This window comes from Primulina tabacum, chromosome 6 (genome assembly GCF_025594145.1).
Source record: "Primulina tabacum isolate GXHZ01 chromosome 6, ASM2559414v2, whole genome shotgun sequence".
Lineage (NCBI taxonomy): Eukaryota > Viridiplantae > Streptophyta > Magnoliopsida > Lamiales > Gesneriaceae > Primulina > Primulina tabacum.
In genome coordinates this window covers 15,883,200-15,902,659 of record NC_134555.1, presented here as the reverse complement: position 1 = coordinate 15,902,659, position 19,460 = coordinate 15,883,200, and the positions used below count along the sequence as shown (strand labels likewise).

Genomic DNA, 19,460 nt, shown 5'->3' with positions numbered 1-19,460 from the left:
CTTTTTAAAATCTGAAAACATTCCCCAACCCACCCTACACACACACGCTGTAAGCACGAACCGATTACGCTGGAACCGAATTCGAATGTTTGAGTCTTAAGGTGATCGGGTTTCATGATGTATGATGCATGGCTTGGCTCGGTTGCATCCAGGGCTGGGCTAGAGTCATGAGGGGTCAAGGGTTGAGTCCTAGCGGCCACGGTTGGGGCAGCGCTACTATTTTCCGCATTATGTTTTATGATTACTGATTTAAGATAAAAAATTTTAAGACTATTTATTTATGCTTTTGAGAGATTTTTAAGAGGTTTAGTATGGGCTTTACTTTTCAAATTATTGCTTTTTAGGTTTGGTACAACAGTTGATGATTTCATTTTATGGCTATGCACTTGATTTTTAAAATGCTAGATGGTTGGTATTTTATTTTAAAAGGGTAAAATATTTTCCGAAAATTGAGTGTTAAAAAAAAATTTCTAGTACCTTTAAAGCAATAAAAAGGGCAAGACGTTTCAGTTGGTATCAGAGCAATGGTTCTGTAAAGGGTGGTGCCACCATCAGTACTGGGAAGCTCAGTCGTGAAGCCTCAAACTTGTAAGTTTTACATGCTTTATATGATTTTATGATGTTACCTGCATGACGATATGAATATTATGTTTATGATACATGTTTATTAGCTTTTTGAGTATTTATGCTTTGCATGCTTAAATTGCTAAAATGAATTAGGACATGACACATTATTAGAGAACTTAGATTTAACTGCATGTTAGTTACGTTAGAATTTGGAAAACGTTCAGATAAAATGCCTCCTAGACGTGCACCCGTTATCGAGAATCAGGAAGAGAACAATGTTAATCGTCGAGGGAATAGTCAAAGAAATGCACCACCATCACCACCTCCTCCTCCAGGGGATCCTGCTACTCGCGCATTAGAGGGTATGGCTTGTCTCTTCGAGCAACAATTATAGCAGCAGCAGTTACAACAGCAGCAGTTACAGCAGATGCAGCAGCAGCAGCTACAGCAGCCATCTAGGCCACATCAGGATATTTATGAGCAGTTCCGGAGGCTAAGGCCGAAGGAACTTTCTGGCACCACCGATCCATTTGCTGCTGAGAGTTGGATCCGTTCACTCGAGGTACATTTTCGCTATCTGGACATGGGAGACGCCGACCATGTGAGGTGTACTACTTATCTGCTTAGGGAAGATGCTTCTTTATGGTGGGAAGGAGCCGAGCATGGTGTTGACCTTGCTACACTCACTTGGGCACAGTTCAAGACAAAATTCTATGAGAAATACTTTACTTCACTTGGGCACATAAAATACGGCAAGGAGGCTGGTCACAAAGCTATTGATTGCCCAAAGAGGAAAGCAGCTACTACGGCACGAGCTTATGTTATGAATGCCGAGGAAGCTGAGGAAGAGGCAGACACTACACTCATCACGGGTAACCTAGTCATTTAACATTTTTATATTGCTTATTATTGCATGAAGTGTTAAATTGGTTATTAGAATTGATTGGGAATCAAGATTCAACCTAGTGAAAAATTAGGTTGCATGTTCTACTTAGTTGGACTTAAGTTATGATTTTAGAAACCATGGAAAATGATTTGAATTTTGTGCCTTATTTTATGTGAAGGATGTAATGCTTCCAAATAAAAAGTTTAGGGCCAAAATTAAAGGAAATCATAATTAAGGGGTTTAGGAAGAAATTTCGAATTTTTGGAGGGGTTATCATGTAATTTCAAAAATTTAAGGGACCATACTGTAATTTTTTCCAAGAAATGTTTAAGTTCAACGCGAAATCTTCTTATAACTGTGGGAATTAATGATAGTAAATCCTTAAGATTCAACGCGAAAAGATATAAAAGACAATTTTCATCGCAGGAAGGATCATCATTCTAGGTGTAGCTACCTATGCATTGCTAGATTCAGGAGCTACACACTCTTTCGTATCTGAAACCTTCATAAAAAGATTGAAAATTACTCCTCAAGATATGGGTTTGGGTTTCAAAGTTTCTATTCTATCCGGTGATCAGATGCTCACATCCAAATTTGTCAAGAATCTGGAGATTCGTTTATTCAAAGATGTTGTTCGGGCAGATCTTATTGTGCTTCCTATGCCCGAATTCGATATTATACTTGGGATGGATTGGTTATCAGCGTAATGGAGCTTCGATTGATTTTCGTCAGCGATCGGTATCTATTAGGCCACCTAGTGGTAAATGTTTTGTCTTTGAGGCGGCAAGAAACAAGCAAATGCCGCACATTATCTCTTGTCTGTGTGCGAGGAAGCTTATTAAGCACGGATGTCAAGCTTATCTAGCATGTGTCACTACTACACATGAATCCATCAGTCAGAAGTTAGAAGATGTTGATATTGTGAGAGATTTTCCTATCGTCTTTCCCGATGACGTTTCTGGCATTCCGCCCGATCGTGAAGTGGAATTCTCTATTGATTTTATGCCGGGCACTGTTCCTATATCAAAAGCACCATATCGTCTAGCACCTGCCGAAATGAAAGAATTGAAAGATCAAATTCAAGAATTGCTAGACAAGGGTTTCATTCGCCCTAGTTACTCTCCATGGGGCGCTCCGGTATTGTTTGTGAAAAAGAAGGATGGTAGCATGCGTCTTTGCATTGATTATCGAGAGCTTAATCGGGTCACTATCAAAAATAAGTATCCACTGCCAAGAATTGAAGATTTATTTGATCAGTTGCAAGGAGCATCGGTATTTTCTAAGATCTATCTGCGATCTGGATACCATCAATTGAAAGTTGAAGAGTCTGATGTTCACAAGATGGCATTTCGCACGAGATATGGGCACTATGAGTTTATGGTCATGCCATTCGGGTTGACCAATGCGCCAGCAATCTTCATGGATCTCATGAATCGCGTATTTCTGCCGTATCTGGATCAGTTTATTATTGTCTTCATTGATGACATATTGATCTATTCCAAGGGCAGAGAGGAGCATAGCTGTCATTTGAGGATCGCACTGCAGGTATTGCAAGACAGAAAGCTATATGCAAAGTTCAGCTAGTGCGAGTTTTGGCTTGATAGAGTGGCGTTCTTAGGCCACATCATTTCTAGTGATGGCGTGGAAGTTGATCCGAGTAAAGTGGAAGCAGTGAAAGAATGGCCAGTACCAAATAGTGTCACCGAGATTCGCAGTTTCTTGGGACTAGCTGGCTACTATCGCAAGTTTATTCAGGGGTTCTCATCTATAGCGGTACCTATGACCGCCTTGACAAAGAAAAATGCAAAGTTTATTTGGGGACCTGAGTGTCAAGACAGTTTTGACAAATTGAAGCAAGCCTTGATATCCGCACCAGTGTTATCTATGCCATCGGGGCGAGGGGAGTATGTTCTTTATACCGACGCTTCTAAACTTGGTTTGGGCGCAGTTCTGATGCAAAACGACCGAGTTATCGCCTATGCGTCGAGGCAGCTGAAAATTCATGAAAAGAACTACCCTACTCATGATCTTGAGCTTGCAGCAGTAGTCTTTGCACTAAAAATTTGGAGACACTACCTTTATGGGGAGAAGTGAAAAATATTCACCGATCACAAAAGTTTGAAATACTTCATCATCCAAAAGGAGTTGAATATGAGACAGCGCAGATGGCTTGAATTGGTGAAGGACTATGATTGTGACATTAGCTACCATCCGGGGAAAGCTAATGTAGTGGCAGATGAGTTGAGTAGAAAAGCAGCAGTTATCACTCATTTATCACTCCAAAGACCGTTGTAGTCCGAGATACAGCGGTTTGAGCTTACAGTGTATGTTAGGGGCGAGGCCCCTAATCTTGCCACATTATCAGTGCAATCGACTTTAAGAGACAGAATTCGTGATGGAAAGTCTACTGATGAGCAGTTGCAAATGTGGAGAGCAAGAGATGAGGCCAAGGGCCGGAGTTTATATTCAGTAGTGGATGGTTTAGTCCGTTATCGAGACCGTCTATGGGTTCCTAGTGACGATTCTTTGAGAGATCTTATTATGAAGGAAGCCCATGACTCACCATATTCCATTCATCCGGGCAGTACAAAGATGTATAAAGATTTGCAGTTGTTATATTGGTGGCCAGGCATGAAGAGGGACATTCTGAGATATGTATCCGAGTTTTTGACTTGTCAGCAAGTCAAAGCAGAGCATCAGAGACCAGTGGGAAAATTGAAGCCACTCCCTATTCCCGAGTGGAAATGGAAGAATATCACTATGGACTTCGTAGTGGGATTGCCAAAAACCGTAAAAGGATCGAATGCCATTTGGGTGATTGTGGATCGTCTTACGAAATCAGCGCATTTTCTACCTATTAAGACGACATTCACCATGATTCACTATGCAGATTTGTATATTCGGGAGATAGTTCGGCTGCATGGGATTCCTGTATCCATCGTTTCTGACAGGGATCCGAGATTCACGTCATCTTTCTGGAAAAGTCTGCATGCAGCGATGGGGACCAAGCTACTATTCAGTACAACATTCCATCCTCAAACCGATGGTCAGTCAGAAAGAATTATACAGACATTGGAAGATCTACTGCGAGCATGCATTATTGATTTCCAAGGCAGTTGAGAACCAAAGTTACCTCTAATGGAGTTCACCTACAATAACAGTTTCCAATCATCAATCGGAATGGCTCTTTTTGAGGCACTTTATGGAAGGAAATGTAGATCTCCTATTCATTGGGACGAGGTTGGGGAAAGAAGAGATATTGGTCCGGATGTGATTGAATAGACTGCCGCGCTTGTAGTCAAAATTCGTGATAGAATGAAGACTGCACAAAGCCTGACAAAAGAGTTATGCAGACAAAAGACGAAGGGACTTAGAGTTTGCAGTGGGCGACCATGTGTTTGTGAAAATAGCACCTATGAAGGGTGTTATGCGCTTTGGCAAGAAAGGCAAGCTTAGTCCTAGATTTATAGGCCCGTTCGAGATTTTGGAGAGGATTGGGACACTAGCTTATAGAGTGGCATTGCCACCAGCACTTGCAGGAGTTCACAATGTGTTCCACATTTCAATGCTGCGGAAGTACATGTCGAATCCGTCACATGTTCTTAATTATGAGCCTCTTCAATTAATTCCAAATATGACATATGAGGAAAGACCTGTCCAGATCTTGGCAAGGCAAGAAAGACGATTACGAAACAAAGTCATTCAAATGGTCAAGGTCAAGTGGCTGAATCACTCGGAAGAGGAGGCTACTTGGGAAACCGAGAGGGACTTGAAAAGTCGCTATCCAGATCTATTCGGTAAGTTTTAATTTCAAGGACGAAATTTTATTTAAGGGGGGAGGAATTGTAAGGTCCAAAATTAAGACGACGTAATCCAATTGCATGCAAATCTAGGAATTTTGAAAAAATGAGTAATTAACTGATTTTAATTGCTATTTGATTATGTGACATACATGTTTACATATAAATTATGATTTCATTATCATCATGCATAAAATTGTATTTTTAAGGAATATTCAAGTGACGATCGAGGAACGGGGACCGAAAGCTGGAAAACATAAAATATTCTTATTAAATAATTATTTTTAATTATTTAAAAAAATGGTTGATGCTTTTTAGAATTTTTGAAAAAAATGGATATTTAAGGTGATTTTATACGTCGGGACGTAAATTTTATCGGTGTTGGCTTTTCAACAAAATGCGAGCTTTTTGGCAAACCCGGCTAATAAATTCACAAATTTATTTAATCAAAGCTATCATAATATTTTATTTAGATCCTAAATAAGCACTAATGGGCCTAAATTTGGCTTAATAACCTTATTTACTATATAATATACAAATCTCCACCCAAAACCCTACACTTTTTGCATCAAAGGATCGGCCACACACTTTTCAAAATCTGAAAACACTCCCCAACCCACCCTACACACATACGCTGTAAGCACAAACCGATTACGCTGGAACCGAATTCGAATGTTTGAGTCTTAGGTGATCGGGTTTCATGATGTATGATGCATGGCTTGGCTCGGTTGCATCTAGGGCTGGGCTAGAGTCATGAGGGGTCAAGGGTCGAGTCCTAGCCAGGCTAGGACTCAAGGGTCACGATTCCCGAGGACCAGCAGGCTAGGACTCAAGGGTCACGATTCCCGAGGACCAGCACTACTATTTTCCGCATTATGTTTTATGATTACTGATTTAAGATAAAGATTTTTAAGATTATTTATTTATGCTTTTGAGAGATTTTTGAGAGGTTTAGTATGAGCTTTACTTTTCAAATTATTGCTTTTTAGGTTTAGTACAATAGTTGACGATTTCATTTTATGGCTATCACACTTGATTTTTAAAATGATAGATTGTTGGTATTTTATTTTAAAAGGTAAAATATTTTATAAAAATATTTTTATGTGAAAAATGTATGTGGCCGAAAATTGAGTGTTAAAAAAAATTTTCTAGTACCTTTAAAGTAATAAAAAGGGCAAGACGTTTCACAACCTGCTGACTTAAGTATCGGAATGGCTACGTCGGACACTCTTCCAGCGCCCATTCATGAGTTCCTTTCTTGTTTGCAGGTGCTTTTGAAGCCATTATCTTCACTCAAATTCCAAAAACTAAAAATTACTGATTTAGTCCGTTGGAGCCCCGTACCCGGCTCATCCATTTCAGCGAGATTGCATCAATATAAAAAATAGTCTTATTACAATGATTTAATGACATCATCCCCCGACAATTACAAGAGACCAAAAACTTTCTATCAACTAACTATGAAATGAAAGAAATGTGAGAGGGCGTGTAAGAATGGAAATATACTTTGGTAAATCACATCGAATGTTGGGACTGTCTCAATTGTCATCATCTCCGTCCGATTACATTTGGAACTAAAATTATATTTTAGTGAACGACAATAAGCTAAGAACTGAAGCAGTGGCCTCCAAATATTTGGGCAAATCAGATTCAGAACAAAAGAAAATCTTATTCAATACAACATTGATTACAGGCATCATTGAACATGTCGAAGCCAATATCCCAATTTACACCATAAATTAAAACACAAAACTCATCACACACAAACACACACACACACTAATGGAGGGATCTACGCGAAACCGAGTGAATTAATAGACTAAGATGAACAAGAAATTTGGGATCGAAATTTCAATTGTTAACTCATTGGGGCTACGCAACCAACACGTAAAGGGCATATAAAATCCCAGGTATGTATCCCAAGATTGTCAGCAACAAACATATCCAAAATTCGATCTGCGTCAAATAAAATTTAGAGAAAACTTGTCAACACAAATTCAATTAGCCAAAGAAGTGGAAAACAGCCCATTTCAGTTCATTAGATAAAAAAAAAAAAAAAAACTACATAAAAACTCGACTCTAAAATTCTTGATTAAAGTATACTTTCTACCTAGTTTAATTTAATTTAACATCACAAAAAGGACACTTACTCCACAGCCAAATCTTAGGAAAACTCCGAGGGGTGGCAACAGTATGGCCAAAAGAACTTCAACGAATGTTGCAGAACCCATTGATCGAAATTAGTTTTAATTAGCTTACTGAACAGAAAATGGAGAGAAATGTGCTCTAAATACCAAAACGTATAAATAAGGGGGAAGGTGTTAACTGTTTTATAAAAGAATAGGTGTCAACAGTTGAGGAGGTAAAGACGCGAAATGCAACCGCGTGGAATCTCTAATCGCCACGTGGACTTGGATGAACAAATGAAACATCAACTTTTTATATTTTTAACTGACATCCGTTTTCATTTCAAAAAAAAAAAAAAACTGACATCCGTTTTTTACGTGAAAATATTTTGTAATTCGAATAAAGATAATCTTTAAATAGATTCGATAAATTACGATAAATAATTTTAAATAAAATTAAGATAAATAGATATTCATAAGAAGTCGGCTTACGAATATCATAATTACAAGTTCTTACGTATTTTCATTCGAGTTTTTAAATCAATAGTATTGGATAAGAAATTAACCTCACAAAATTGATCGTAAATTTTTTTCAAAATTAATTTGTTTTTTTCTTAAAAAAAAAAAACCACAGCTGTAATAATATACCAAATTTTATTAGGGACGGTGAAAATGATTATTTAAGATGTACACAGATAAGCATATATTAATATTAATATATGAAAAGTATACAAGATCAGAGAAGTTGGTAGAAGGATGAATAATTATGTGTGTACTAAATAAATGGGGCTCCACATGTAAAAAAAGAAAGGCGGAGGTGTAACGTGTCAAAATCGGGAGAGCTCTTACATATTGAAATTGGTTGGAAGAATGTGAGCAATTAGATCATCTTCTGAGCTGTCGGGGTTTGATTCGGGCGCGTGTAGAATAGTGGATAAAATATAAATTTATGTTTTATTTTTTAAAATCTAAAATTATAAATAAAAGATAAACCATTATTAATAAAAACACTTATCTATTTCTATATTTCATGTTTGTGTTTTTTTAATTAATTATAGAAACAAATAAAGTGTAATAATAAATGATTGATGTTATAAACCATAAAAGAAATAAAAGATGAGTAGAGAAAATTCATAAAAGAAAAAAGATAATGAGTCAATACTGAGGTGCATTTTTCATTGAATACAATCACCCTATTTATAGGGTAAGATTACAACATACAAATCTTTACCTATATTATTTTGTCTTATTTATCTTGATTATAAATATTTCAAATCTAACTCAAAAAGGTAATCATACTGCAATAAGAATACATTTATAACACCACTCTTCAATACATGATTATTTTCAAAAACAATTGATTCGTCAAATATCCATTTGGCAAGATGGATGCTTAGAAACTTTGTCGGGACTCAATGATGTCTCGTTAAAATTTGTCATTAAAACACATTGGGAAAAATCAAAACGAAAGAAAAAGAGTACATCAATAGATACTTTCTTTGGACGTTTCCCCGACGATTGATGCACATCGTTAAAACTTTTCTAGGAAAACCTAGTTAGACAAAATCATAGTGAAGGAAAAAAAGTACGACATCTATTGCTGATTGTTAATTGTCTCATTAAAAACTTAGTTTTGAAAAACCACGAGAAAAAAATGATAGACGAGGAAAAAAAATACAACTTTGACTGCTCCCCTATTGCAAACATCACTTAAAATCATCAGCTCTCCGTATTCAGAACTTTACACTGATTTGTCCAAATTTGATGCAGGTGATAATTTTGTAAAACGATCGATCATAATATCTTCATCTGTTGATGATATCTTTATGTAAGTCAATAGTCTGAATGATATTGCAAAGAAAACCTGTAACGTCCTGAAAATTTGAAGCTCCACGTGAACCACATGCATGTAAGTTATCGAATTTCTTATGTATTTTATTAAATAAAAACATTTTTCCTTAATTATCACTCGTCTTCGTTCCTCGCTCGAGCGAGAAATGCAACTTAAAAGCCATTATGAATGAACTTTAATAAACCAAGAATACTGAAACATCTACTACTAAAAAAAATACTACAATTGTTTTTTTAAAGGCTACTACTCGAAATTGATATTTAAATGCATGCATGCAATACAGCTGAAAATTCACATTTTTAAAATATCATTAATCAACTTGCAAGTAAAATACTATAAATTGATAAGTGCAAGTTGTGCACTTAAATTATCCTTATAATTCGTATAGATTGTTAGTTTTCTTTGTATGCGTTTTTGTTGTTTTTTGTGTGAATTCACGAATCTGGATAATGCGTATTACATGGCATAAAAAGGGAAGAAAACGGAGCTTGGAAGAAAATGGCGAGGAAGGAAGGCAGAGAGACCCGCGCATATGCGCGAGTCAGAGGCGCGCATATGCACGCGAGACACAATGAAGCACGAAGGAAAGCAGAGGACCTCGCGCATATGCGCGGAGCTAGTGCGCGCAGACAAATTTCCCCCCACACAAAACAGAGAGTGTCACGCATATGCGCGAATCTTTGGCGCGCATATGCGCGTTGCACATATCTCAGAGTTAATTAGGTTTCATTGTGGACTTTAAAAGGGGAGAATAATTAATTCTAAGGCCAGCCGACACAGGAGGATTGAGGAGCGGAAGAGTAAAAGTCAACAGAAGACGGAACGCGAAGAACAGAGATAGAGGACACTTAGTCCGGACACGGAGACGCACTTTCATCTCTCTTCAACACGTATTTAATTTGATTCTTTACTTTTACATTTTTAATGATTATAAAGAGATTTTGTTGTGATATAGATTCGACTATGAACTAATTTTAATTTCTAGAGATTGACGTAGTCTTGGTCGAACCTGTGTTATTGGATTTGTGACTTCTCATTGAATTAATTTATCGTGTTTATTTGTGATTTCTTGCCTTTAATGCTTTCGGATTACTGGCCATAATTCGATTGATTAAATAATTAAGATCTAACACTTGAGAGAGGGGATTGAAATTAGAATTGGGAAAATCACATCGTCAGATGTTTATAACGTGCAAAAGACATATAACTCTGGTGAATCCATAAAAAGAACCTTGCCTGCATCTATTATTTGTGACTTGATTTTGAATAGATATATTTAAATCAATACTAGATAATACAGTTTTATTTATCATTTGAAAAATGGAATAGAAGAATTGCGAGTTCTTGGATAATAAACATGACGAGATTTAATATTATGTTAGTCAATTTTAATTTAGCATAGGGGCGACCAGACGAAATCATATATCTAGATTGATTTAATCATTGAATTTCAGCTGCGTGCTAAGATTTACATGAATCGTTATTTTCTTTGAATTGATTATAAACTATTTTATTGATTTTTCTAAATAAAGTTGAACTATATCAATTATGGTACTTAATATACAATTTTAAATAATTACTCCTCGTGGGATCGATATCTGTACTCATACCAGTACTAAAACTTGACAACGTACACTTGCGGTAGTGAAAACACGCAACATTTGGCACTGTTGCCGGGGAGTAAATTATTTAATTGCATATTAATATCGTTACTAAGTAGTATTGACTTTAATTTAGACTTTATTTTATTTATTTATTTTGTTAATTTAGAATCTCTTCTTTTTTGCAGTGCATGCGACGATATCAAAATCCCGACTTTCTGATTTTTTATCCAGAAATCGAAAGAAATGCCAGGAGATTAAGGAAAACAAGAAGAAATTAAAATAATGGCTGAAAACAGAGATATTCAGAATGAACTCCCGAGAGAGGTGCCAATCGGAGAGCATTTCCGCTCAGTCGTCAACGCTCACTACTCCGGAATAGATCATGGAACCATTGCTGCTAATAACTTCGAGCTAAATCCCGCACTAATCAACATGGTTCAACAGAACTGTTTGGAGGAGCAGCCACAGCAGATCCCCATCTTCACATAAGAACTTTTCTAGAGATCACGGACACGGTAAAAATTAACGGTGTTTCTTACGAAATTATTCGATTGCGTCTGTTTCCGTTTTCTCTCAGGGATCAAGCAAGGAGTTGGCTCCAATCTACCTATGGGGAGTATTACTACATGGGCAGATTTGGTTACGAAGTTTCTGTCAAAGTATTTTCCTCCTGCCAAGTTTGCTCAGCTGAAAATAGATATCACCAATTTCAGGCAGAGGGAATTCTAGGTGTTATATGAGGCTTGGGAGCGATACAAAGAATTACTCAGGAAGTGTTCGTATCATGGATATGCAGATTGGGTGCAGATTGAGTTATTTTACAATGGTTTGGATGGGCCAACTAGAGGGAATGTGGATGCAGCCGCCGTAAGTACTATTTTCTCCAAAACACCTGATGAGTCTTATGAATTGCTTGAACTGATGACCATTAACAGTTACCAGTGGCCTAGTGAGAGATCTGGACCAAAGAAACCTGCTGGAGTGTATGCCGTAGACCCGATGACATCACGTACTGCACAGGTCTCGGCGTTGACCACGCAATGAACAAGGTAGGCCAATCTACATTCTGATGTAGCACTGGCAACTGCCGAAGAAGAGCCTGTTGTGGAGGAAGCTCAGTACATCAACAACAATCGTGGCTATGAAGGATATCGAGGTAACCCTCCCCCTAATAATTATCATCCAGGTTTAAGGAATCACGATAATTTATATTATGCAAACAACAAGAACGTGTTGAATCCTCCACCAGAGTTCAATACACAGAAGGGTGAAGGAAAACCGTCTTTTGAGGATCTAGTTGGGACGTTTGTGGCTGAGTCTGGGAAGAGAATGGCTAGAACTAAGTCTCGTCTAGATAGCATAGAGACACACATGGGGAATATGGGTGCCACGATGAAGTCCTTGGAAACATAGATTGAACAATTAGCCAATTCTTTGAAAGATCAGAATAGAGGACAATTCCCAAGCAATACGGAGGTGAATCCTAAGGAGCAATGCAAAGCTGTCACAATGAGGAGTGGCAAGGAAATTGGAATCCCAGAGCCTACTGAAGAGAATGTAGATATTATTGCTAAGGAAGATGATGGAAAGGGTGTAAGTGTTGGTAAAGAGAAAGTAGAGGAACTCAAAAAAGTGCTTGAATAGCAGCCTTTACCGAAGGTGAAGCTTCTATATCCACAGAGGTTCAAGAAGAAAGGGTTAGACGATCAGTTTGCGAAGGTTCTGGAAATATTCAAGAAAATACACATTAACATCCCATGTGCAGATGCATTGGAGCAAATGCCTAATTACGCGAAGTTCATCAAGGATGTGATGTCCAAGAAGAAGAAACTTCAAGAATTTGAGACCGTGAAGCTAACCGAAGAGTCCAGTGCTATACTCCAAAGGAAACTCCCACAAAAACTCAAAGATCCAGGGAACTTTACTATTCCTTGTGTCATTCGTTGCTCTAGAGTAAATAGGGCTTTATATGATTTAGTTGACAGTATTAATTTAATGCCTTTTTCTATTTACAGGACCTTGGAGCTTGGCGAGGTTAAGCCTATCACTATTACTTTGCAGCTAGCGGACAGATCACTTACATATCCACGAGGGATAGTAGAGGATGTGCTGGTAAAGGTAGACAAATTCATATTTCCTGCTGATTTTGTCATTTTAGATATGGAGGAAAACCAGGAGACTCCACTTATCTTTGGAAGACCATTCTTGGCCACCGAAAAAGCCTTGATTGATGTGCACAAGGGCGTGTTCACACTGAGAGTAGGTGGAGATGAAGTTGTGTTCAATATCTACAAAACCATCAGAGGACCAAATGAGGTAAGTACTTATAATAGTATTGATATCATTGATTCATGTGTATCTCAAGTGGGTGCAGGTAGGTTGAAGAAAGACTCTTTAGAGAGATGCTTATTGGAATCAACATCTACAATGGATGAAGAGGATTGGGACGTGCGAGGGGAGTTGCTTGCTCTCAATATGCTGCCTAAAAAAAAATTTATGCCCAGCACGAAGAGTTACTTGAGGTGCGAGCAAAGATGTACCAAAAGCATCTCCTGAGTTAAAGGAATTGCCGAGTCACTTTTGTTATGCATTCTTAGACGACAGTTCGTCCTATCCGGTGATTATATCTTCTGCTCTTACTATCGATGAGAAAGATAGGTTGTTGATAGTGTTGCGGGAGTTTAAATCTGCTTTGGGATGGACAATTTCTGATATAAAGGGGATTAGCCCTACTGTTTGTATGCATAAAATCTTGATGCAGGAATTCTAGTCCCCCTATGTTGATCATCAGATGAGGCTTAATCCAGCCATGAAAGAAGTGGTGAGAGCTGAGGTATTAAAATTGTTAATGCTAATGTTATTTATGCTATATATGACAGTTCTTGGGTTTCACCAGCGCAAGTAGTGCCTAAGAAGAGAGATGTGACTTTGGTGAGGAATGAATTGATTTCAACTCATCCAGTGACTGGTTGGCGAGTGTGTATAGATTACAGGAAATTGAATGAACACCACAAGGAAAGATCACTTCCCCCTCCTCTTTTTTGACCAGATACTTGATAGAGTAGGTGGTTATCACTATTATTGCTTTCTAGATGGTTATTCAGGTTACAATTAAATTATCATAGCACCGGAGGATCAAGAGAAGACTACCTTCACTTGCCCCTATGGTACATTTGCTTTCAGGAGAATTCCATTTGGACTTTGCAATGCACCTGCTACGTTTCAGCTGTGTATGATGGCCATATTTTCTGACATGGTGGAGGAAATCATGGAAGTTTTCATGTATGACATATCTGTCTTTGGTTCATTATTTGATCATTGTTTGCAGAATCTGACACTTGTTTTGCAGAGATGTCAGGCGAAGAATTTAGTTTTGAATTGGGGGAAATGTCACTTCATGGTTCAGGAAGGTATTGTGCTTGGGCATAAGATTTCGGCTTGAGGAATGGAAGTGGACAGAGCCAAAGTTGTGGCGATTGAAAATCTCCCATCGCTGAAGAATGTGAAAGCGATCAGAAGTTTCTTGGGACATGCCGGGTTTTATCGTCGCTATATTAAAGATTTCTCTAAAATCACTAGACCCTTGTGTAGTTTTTTAGAGAAAGATTATACATTTATTTTTGACGATGATTTTTTGCAGGCATTTAACAGGATCAAGACGGCACTGATTTCTGCACCCATCATGATAGTGCCTGACTGGAAGGAGCCCTTTGAACTCATGTACGATGCTAGCGACTATGTTGTGGGAGCAGTTTTGGGACATAGGCGAGATAAGATGTTCAAAGCTATCTACTATGCAAGTCGCACACTTAATGAACCCCAACAAAAATACACAACCACTGAGAAAGAAATGCTAGCAGTGGTGTTTGCATTCGACAAGTTCAGAACATATCTCATTGGCACCAAGGTAACTAGTTTGCACTGACCACGCAGCTCTTCGTTACTTGTTTTCCAAAAAAGATGTAAAATCCAGGTTGATACGATGGATATTCCTACTTCAAGAATTTGACTTTGAAGTCAAAGACAAGAAAGGCTCCGAGAACCAAGTGGCAGATCACTTGTCACGCCTGGAGCTGGAAGAAGGAATTGAAGGCAGAGCTATCAATGAGTCGTTCCCAGACGAACAACTCTTCAAGGTAAATGTTACGCATATGTTGTTTGCAGATATAGCTAATTTTCTTGCTGCATGTGAATTACCACCAGATTTAAATCATCACCAAAAGAAGAAATTTCTTCATGATGCCAAGTTTTATCTGTGGAACGATCCCTTCGTGTTTAAGAGATGCGCTGATCACATAATTAGACGGTGTGTAGCAGAGGAAGAAGTAGGTACGATTCTAGAGCAGTGTCATTCCTCACCCTATGGTGGAAATTTTGGAGCATCTAGAACAACAACTAATGTATTACAGTCGGGTTTCTATTGGCCTAATCTATTTAAGGACAATTATACTTTAGTAAATTCATGTGATAAATGCCAAAGAGTCGGCAATATTTCTAGACGCCACGAATTACCACTAACAAATATTTTGGAGGTCGAACTTTTGGATGTTTGGGGTATTGATTTCATGGGTCAATTCCCATCCTCTTTTGGTCAATCTTATATTTTACATGATGTTGACTATGTATCCAAATGGGTGGAAGTAATTGTCACCAGTACTAATGATGCTCGGGTTGTTGTTAAGTTTGTCCACAAGAATATCTTTACAAGATTTGGAACTCCTAGAAGCCATAATCAGTGATGAAGGTACCCATTTCTGTAACAAAGTTTTTAACCCATTGTTGGCTAAGTATGATGTGAAGCACAGGGTGACACTGGCATACCACCCGCAAGCTAATGGGCAAGCAGAAATATCCAACCGAGAGATCAAGCAGATATTAAAAAAACAATGAAGACAAACCGGAATGATTGGGCAATTAAGCTTGATGATGCCTTATGGGCGTACAGGACTGCATACAAGACACCTATCGGGATGTCGCCTTATAGGTTGGTTTCTGGGAAATCTTGCCATCTACCTCTCTGGAACTGGAGCACAAAGCCTTTTGGGCTGCGAAAAAACTGAATTTCGATATGGGAGCATCTGGCAAGCAACGACTGTTGTAGTTGAACGAGGTGGATGAATTCAGGAATGATGCATACGAGAACGCAAAGATATACGAAGAAAAGACCAAGAGATGTCATGACAGACAGATTCTTCAACGAGACTTCGAATCAGGACAACAAGTGTTATTGTTCAATTCTCGACTGAAGGTTGTTTCCTGTTGTTAAAATCACGATGGTCTGGACCATTCACAGTGGAAACAGTGTATCCATGAAAAAGGCCCGAAAATCCTTACTTTGAAAATTTGCGGAAAATTAAATTTTTTTTTCTTTTAAAATAAATGGAGTGCCTCATCCATAAAATCAACTGATGAATCAAGTTCAATGTTTAAAAAAAATATATATAGCAGCCGAAGAAAATAAAGTTTGCCAAAAATAACAATTCAAAGAATGTCCAACAACTGGTAAAAATATTTGAGCATAAAATGACATGTGCTGAAACTGAGGTACTCGGGTGCCACTACTGCCGACCCAAGCTGGCTCACTGGTCCCCGCCCTCGGCCCTGGCCTCATCATTACCTACAACAATCAAGTCTAGTGAGCCTAAAGACTCAGCATGCAAATATCGTAGGTAACGAGAAAATGTAATTTGCATGGATAAAATATCATGTCATGAGGCATACTTAAAATAACTTGTACTGAGCAATTATAATACGTGCATAATTGAACTCAAAATCATAGTGAAAATGTTTGCTCCTTGGAGCCCTGTACTGAAATAACTGATAAAAAAATTTTCTGTTGAGATTATGGTCTACGCCTGTGGCCCCTGCACTGAACTGAACTGATCGGTAACTGGCTACCGGGGAGTATCAAACTGAACTGAGCTGACCGGTCACTGGCGACCGGGTTGTACCAAACTGAACTGATCGGTCACTGGCAACCGTATAAAATAATGCTCCCATAATAGTGAATTGACCACAAGCAATATCGCATAAATCTCAAAAATAAGTATTTTCTATTTTCATGCACGTAATATAATTAAATGGCATAATAAAAATATCCTGTATATTTTACCAACTGGATTGGGACGTTCCCAGGCTCGCTGCAACCTAAATATGCCATGAAAAATATGCAATAGCTTATACTTGACCAAACTATGCAATTAAGTTTGAAAATGCGACAATTACGTCTAACGACTTCGTATTTAATCATGACTCCGAACCAACCCGAACCGACACTGAACCGACGTATAGTCATGATTAAAATACGCTTAAAATTATGAACTAATGCTCCTAAAATGATGAGGGTCGAAATCTAGGTGAAATGGAGGCCAAAACAAGAAACGCTCTTTCGAGAGTCAATTTGGCACATCGCACCGTAAATTCTCGTACGACCTCAAAATTGATCCGAATCACGAACGGTCAAAAACACGACCTTCCTAACTCGATGAGGCACTGTACAGTCCAAGGACATAGGCTAAAATCCAACCAAGAACTCAAACGAGCCTCCGAACCAACACAGCAACTTGCTGTAAATTTCCAGCAGCTGTACCATCGCGTATCTTGTGTTGTTTTCGAGACTACCGGCCATTGGGGCGTGAACCACCGATCGGAGACTCTTACCAACATCCCAAGGAATTATTTGAACCATGGCTAAGGGCCCTAGGCCAGCCACAATTCGCCTCATTCCAGCAACCAACCGAAAGTTCCTACCCGAGAACAAATTCTGCACGTCGGGCTCTTGTTCTTGTTTTGCTGTCACGGATCGTTCCAGTGGTCATTTGATTGACCATGAAACGATCTAGACATCTAGGGGCATGGTATGAACCGTGGCTAAGGGCCATAGGCCAACCAAGATCCATACCATTCCACAAAACTCGAAGCACAAGTGCTGTCAAAAACCGAAGGGCCGAGAAGGGGAGGGGCTGTTCTTGCTTTTGATTTAAAAACCGATGAACCATGGACCGAGCCACCAAAAGGGCGACTTAGTCACGTCTTAGACATGCTAGGGAAGTGATCTAACCATAGCTATAGGCCTTGTGGCAGCCATGATCAGATTCATTCCCTATATGACAGCAAAACAAAATTTCGAAAAGCTTAATTGGACAAGAGGTGGAGTTGCTGTCATTCTCGTGTTTTCCAGCGTGAATGGGGTTAAATGAATGGACCAACATGGTCTTAATGCATCCTATTACATGTCTATATGTCGCCTTAGGAGCCTGGAATCAAGCCAATACCTGAAATCCACAAAACAAAGCAAACCGTGAAACTGCATCATGAAAGTCAAAATCTGCATGTGTGTTTTCTGAAAATTTCTGATGTATTTCGGTTTTTTGCTTATAAAAACATGATCATGTACTGAAAAATAATTGATAATAGGACTTGATTGAGGTTTGAAAGAATCTAGACATGCCTTGGTCTTCGTTTGAATGAAAAACGAAAGAATACGACGACTCGGCACGGAGGAAGTGGAGCGATTTCTTATCTTGCTTCTTGCTCGATTTTTCTCTCTTGTTTCTAGCTATGAGGGTCACGATTTTTCTACTCTATAAGCTCTGAATTTCGGTCATGGGGGGAGGGAGAATGATGGTTAGGAGAGTGAGGGAAGTGGGTGCAAGATATAGGGGATAACTCAAGACCAAGTCTTGACCTTTTGAATTTTGAATTCTAGTTTGATATCAAATGATTTGTTGGTGCTTGTTGGGGTGAGGTGGCCGATCATATTACCATCTAGACTAGGTGAGGATAAGGTTGATCATTAATTAAATGGTGCTCCCAAAAATAAAAGAATTATCCTACTAATTAAATACAAAGAAAGGGTCAAAGGTGTTGAGTTGGCATATCAATGCTTAATCAACTAAGGGTGGCCGAAATTACACAATAAAAATGAAGTGGAAATGTTATTTAGTTGATAAATTTTAATACCTTAAGAGCCTTACCTATCCCTTGAATAATTTAGTGAACTAACCCCTTAATTATGGAACTTAAATGAATTTATTTTCTACTCACCTCAAGTAGCTTAAATAATTCCTTAAACTTCTTATTAACTTAAATTAACTTACTTGCTAGCTAAAAATAAATCCTAGAAATGATTCTCGAATCTTAAATTCTATCTCAAAACTCCAACTCCAGTCCGGCCTCACTGAATTAACTGAAATGATAAAAATCAAACCACTGCATAAAATAATCAACTTAAGGAAAATCATTTAAATATTCATGAAATAAAATCATTTTAATTTAAAATACTAGAATTATGCATGGCTTATACGTAGACTGATTTACGGGTTCTACAATCCATATAGGGCAATTGAGCTGAAGTGCAACAACGGTGAGACATTCAAGGTAAATGGTCAAAGGGTCAAGCATTACTTAGGAAGTTAAGTGCGACACATGGACAACCTCCCCCTTAAAGAACCGAAGTAGAAAGAAGAAAGTCAGGCTGATGACTATAAATCAAGCGTTGTGTGGGAGGCAACCCACAATTATCTTTAGCAATCGTTTTGTTTAGAGTAATTTATTTTTAATCCTTTATTTGTGAATTTTTACTATCTCCATTCGAGTATTGATTTGAATTATTTTACTTTTGCA

At 38.2% G+C, this 19,460-nt stretch overlaps 1 protein-coding gene across 1 annotated transcript; it reads right to left on the bottom strand.

Annotated features, from left to right (window-relative positions):
• Window positions 1-6,900: 6,900 nt before the first annotated feature.
• Window positions 6,901-7,559, bottom strand: LOC142548085 (low temperature-induced protein lt101.2-like). Its single transcript, XM_075656443.1, has 2 exons — window positions 7,404-7,559; window positions 6,901-7,209 (listed from the first exon to the last, which is right to left on the bottom strand). Exons 1-2 carry the CDS (start codon window positions 7,482-7,484, stop codon window positions 7,126-7,128), a joined length of 165 nt encoding a protein of 54 aa, XP_075512558.1. The 5' UTR covers window positions 7,485-7,559; the 3' UTR covers window positions 6,901-7,125.
• Window positions 7,560-19,460: the final 11,901 nt, after the last annotated feature.

What these genes read in the sequence shown, in the direction of transcription:
- LOC142548085 (XM_075656443.1), bottom strand. Translation starts at nt 7,484, where the DNA reads ATGGGTTCTGCAACATTCGTTGAAGTTCTTTTGGCCATACTGTTGCCA. An exon ending in TCCTAAGATTTGGCTGTGGA is followed by an intron (nt 7,210 to 7,403) that starts GTAAGTGTCCTT and finishes TATTTGACGCAG; the next exon opens with ATCGAATTTTGGATATGTTT.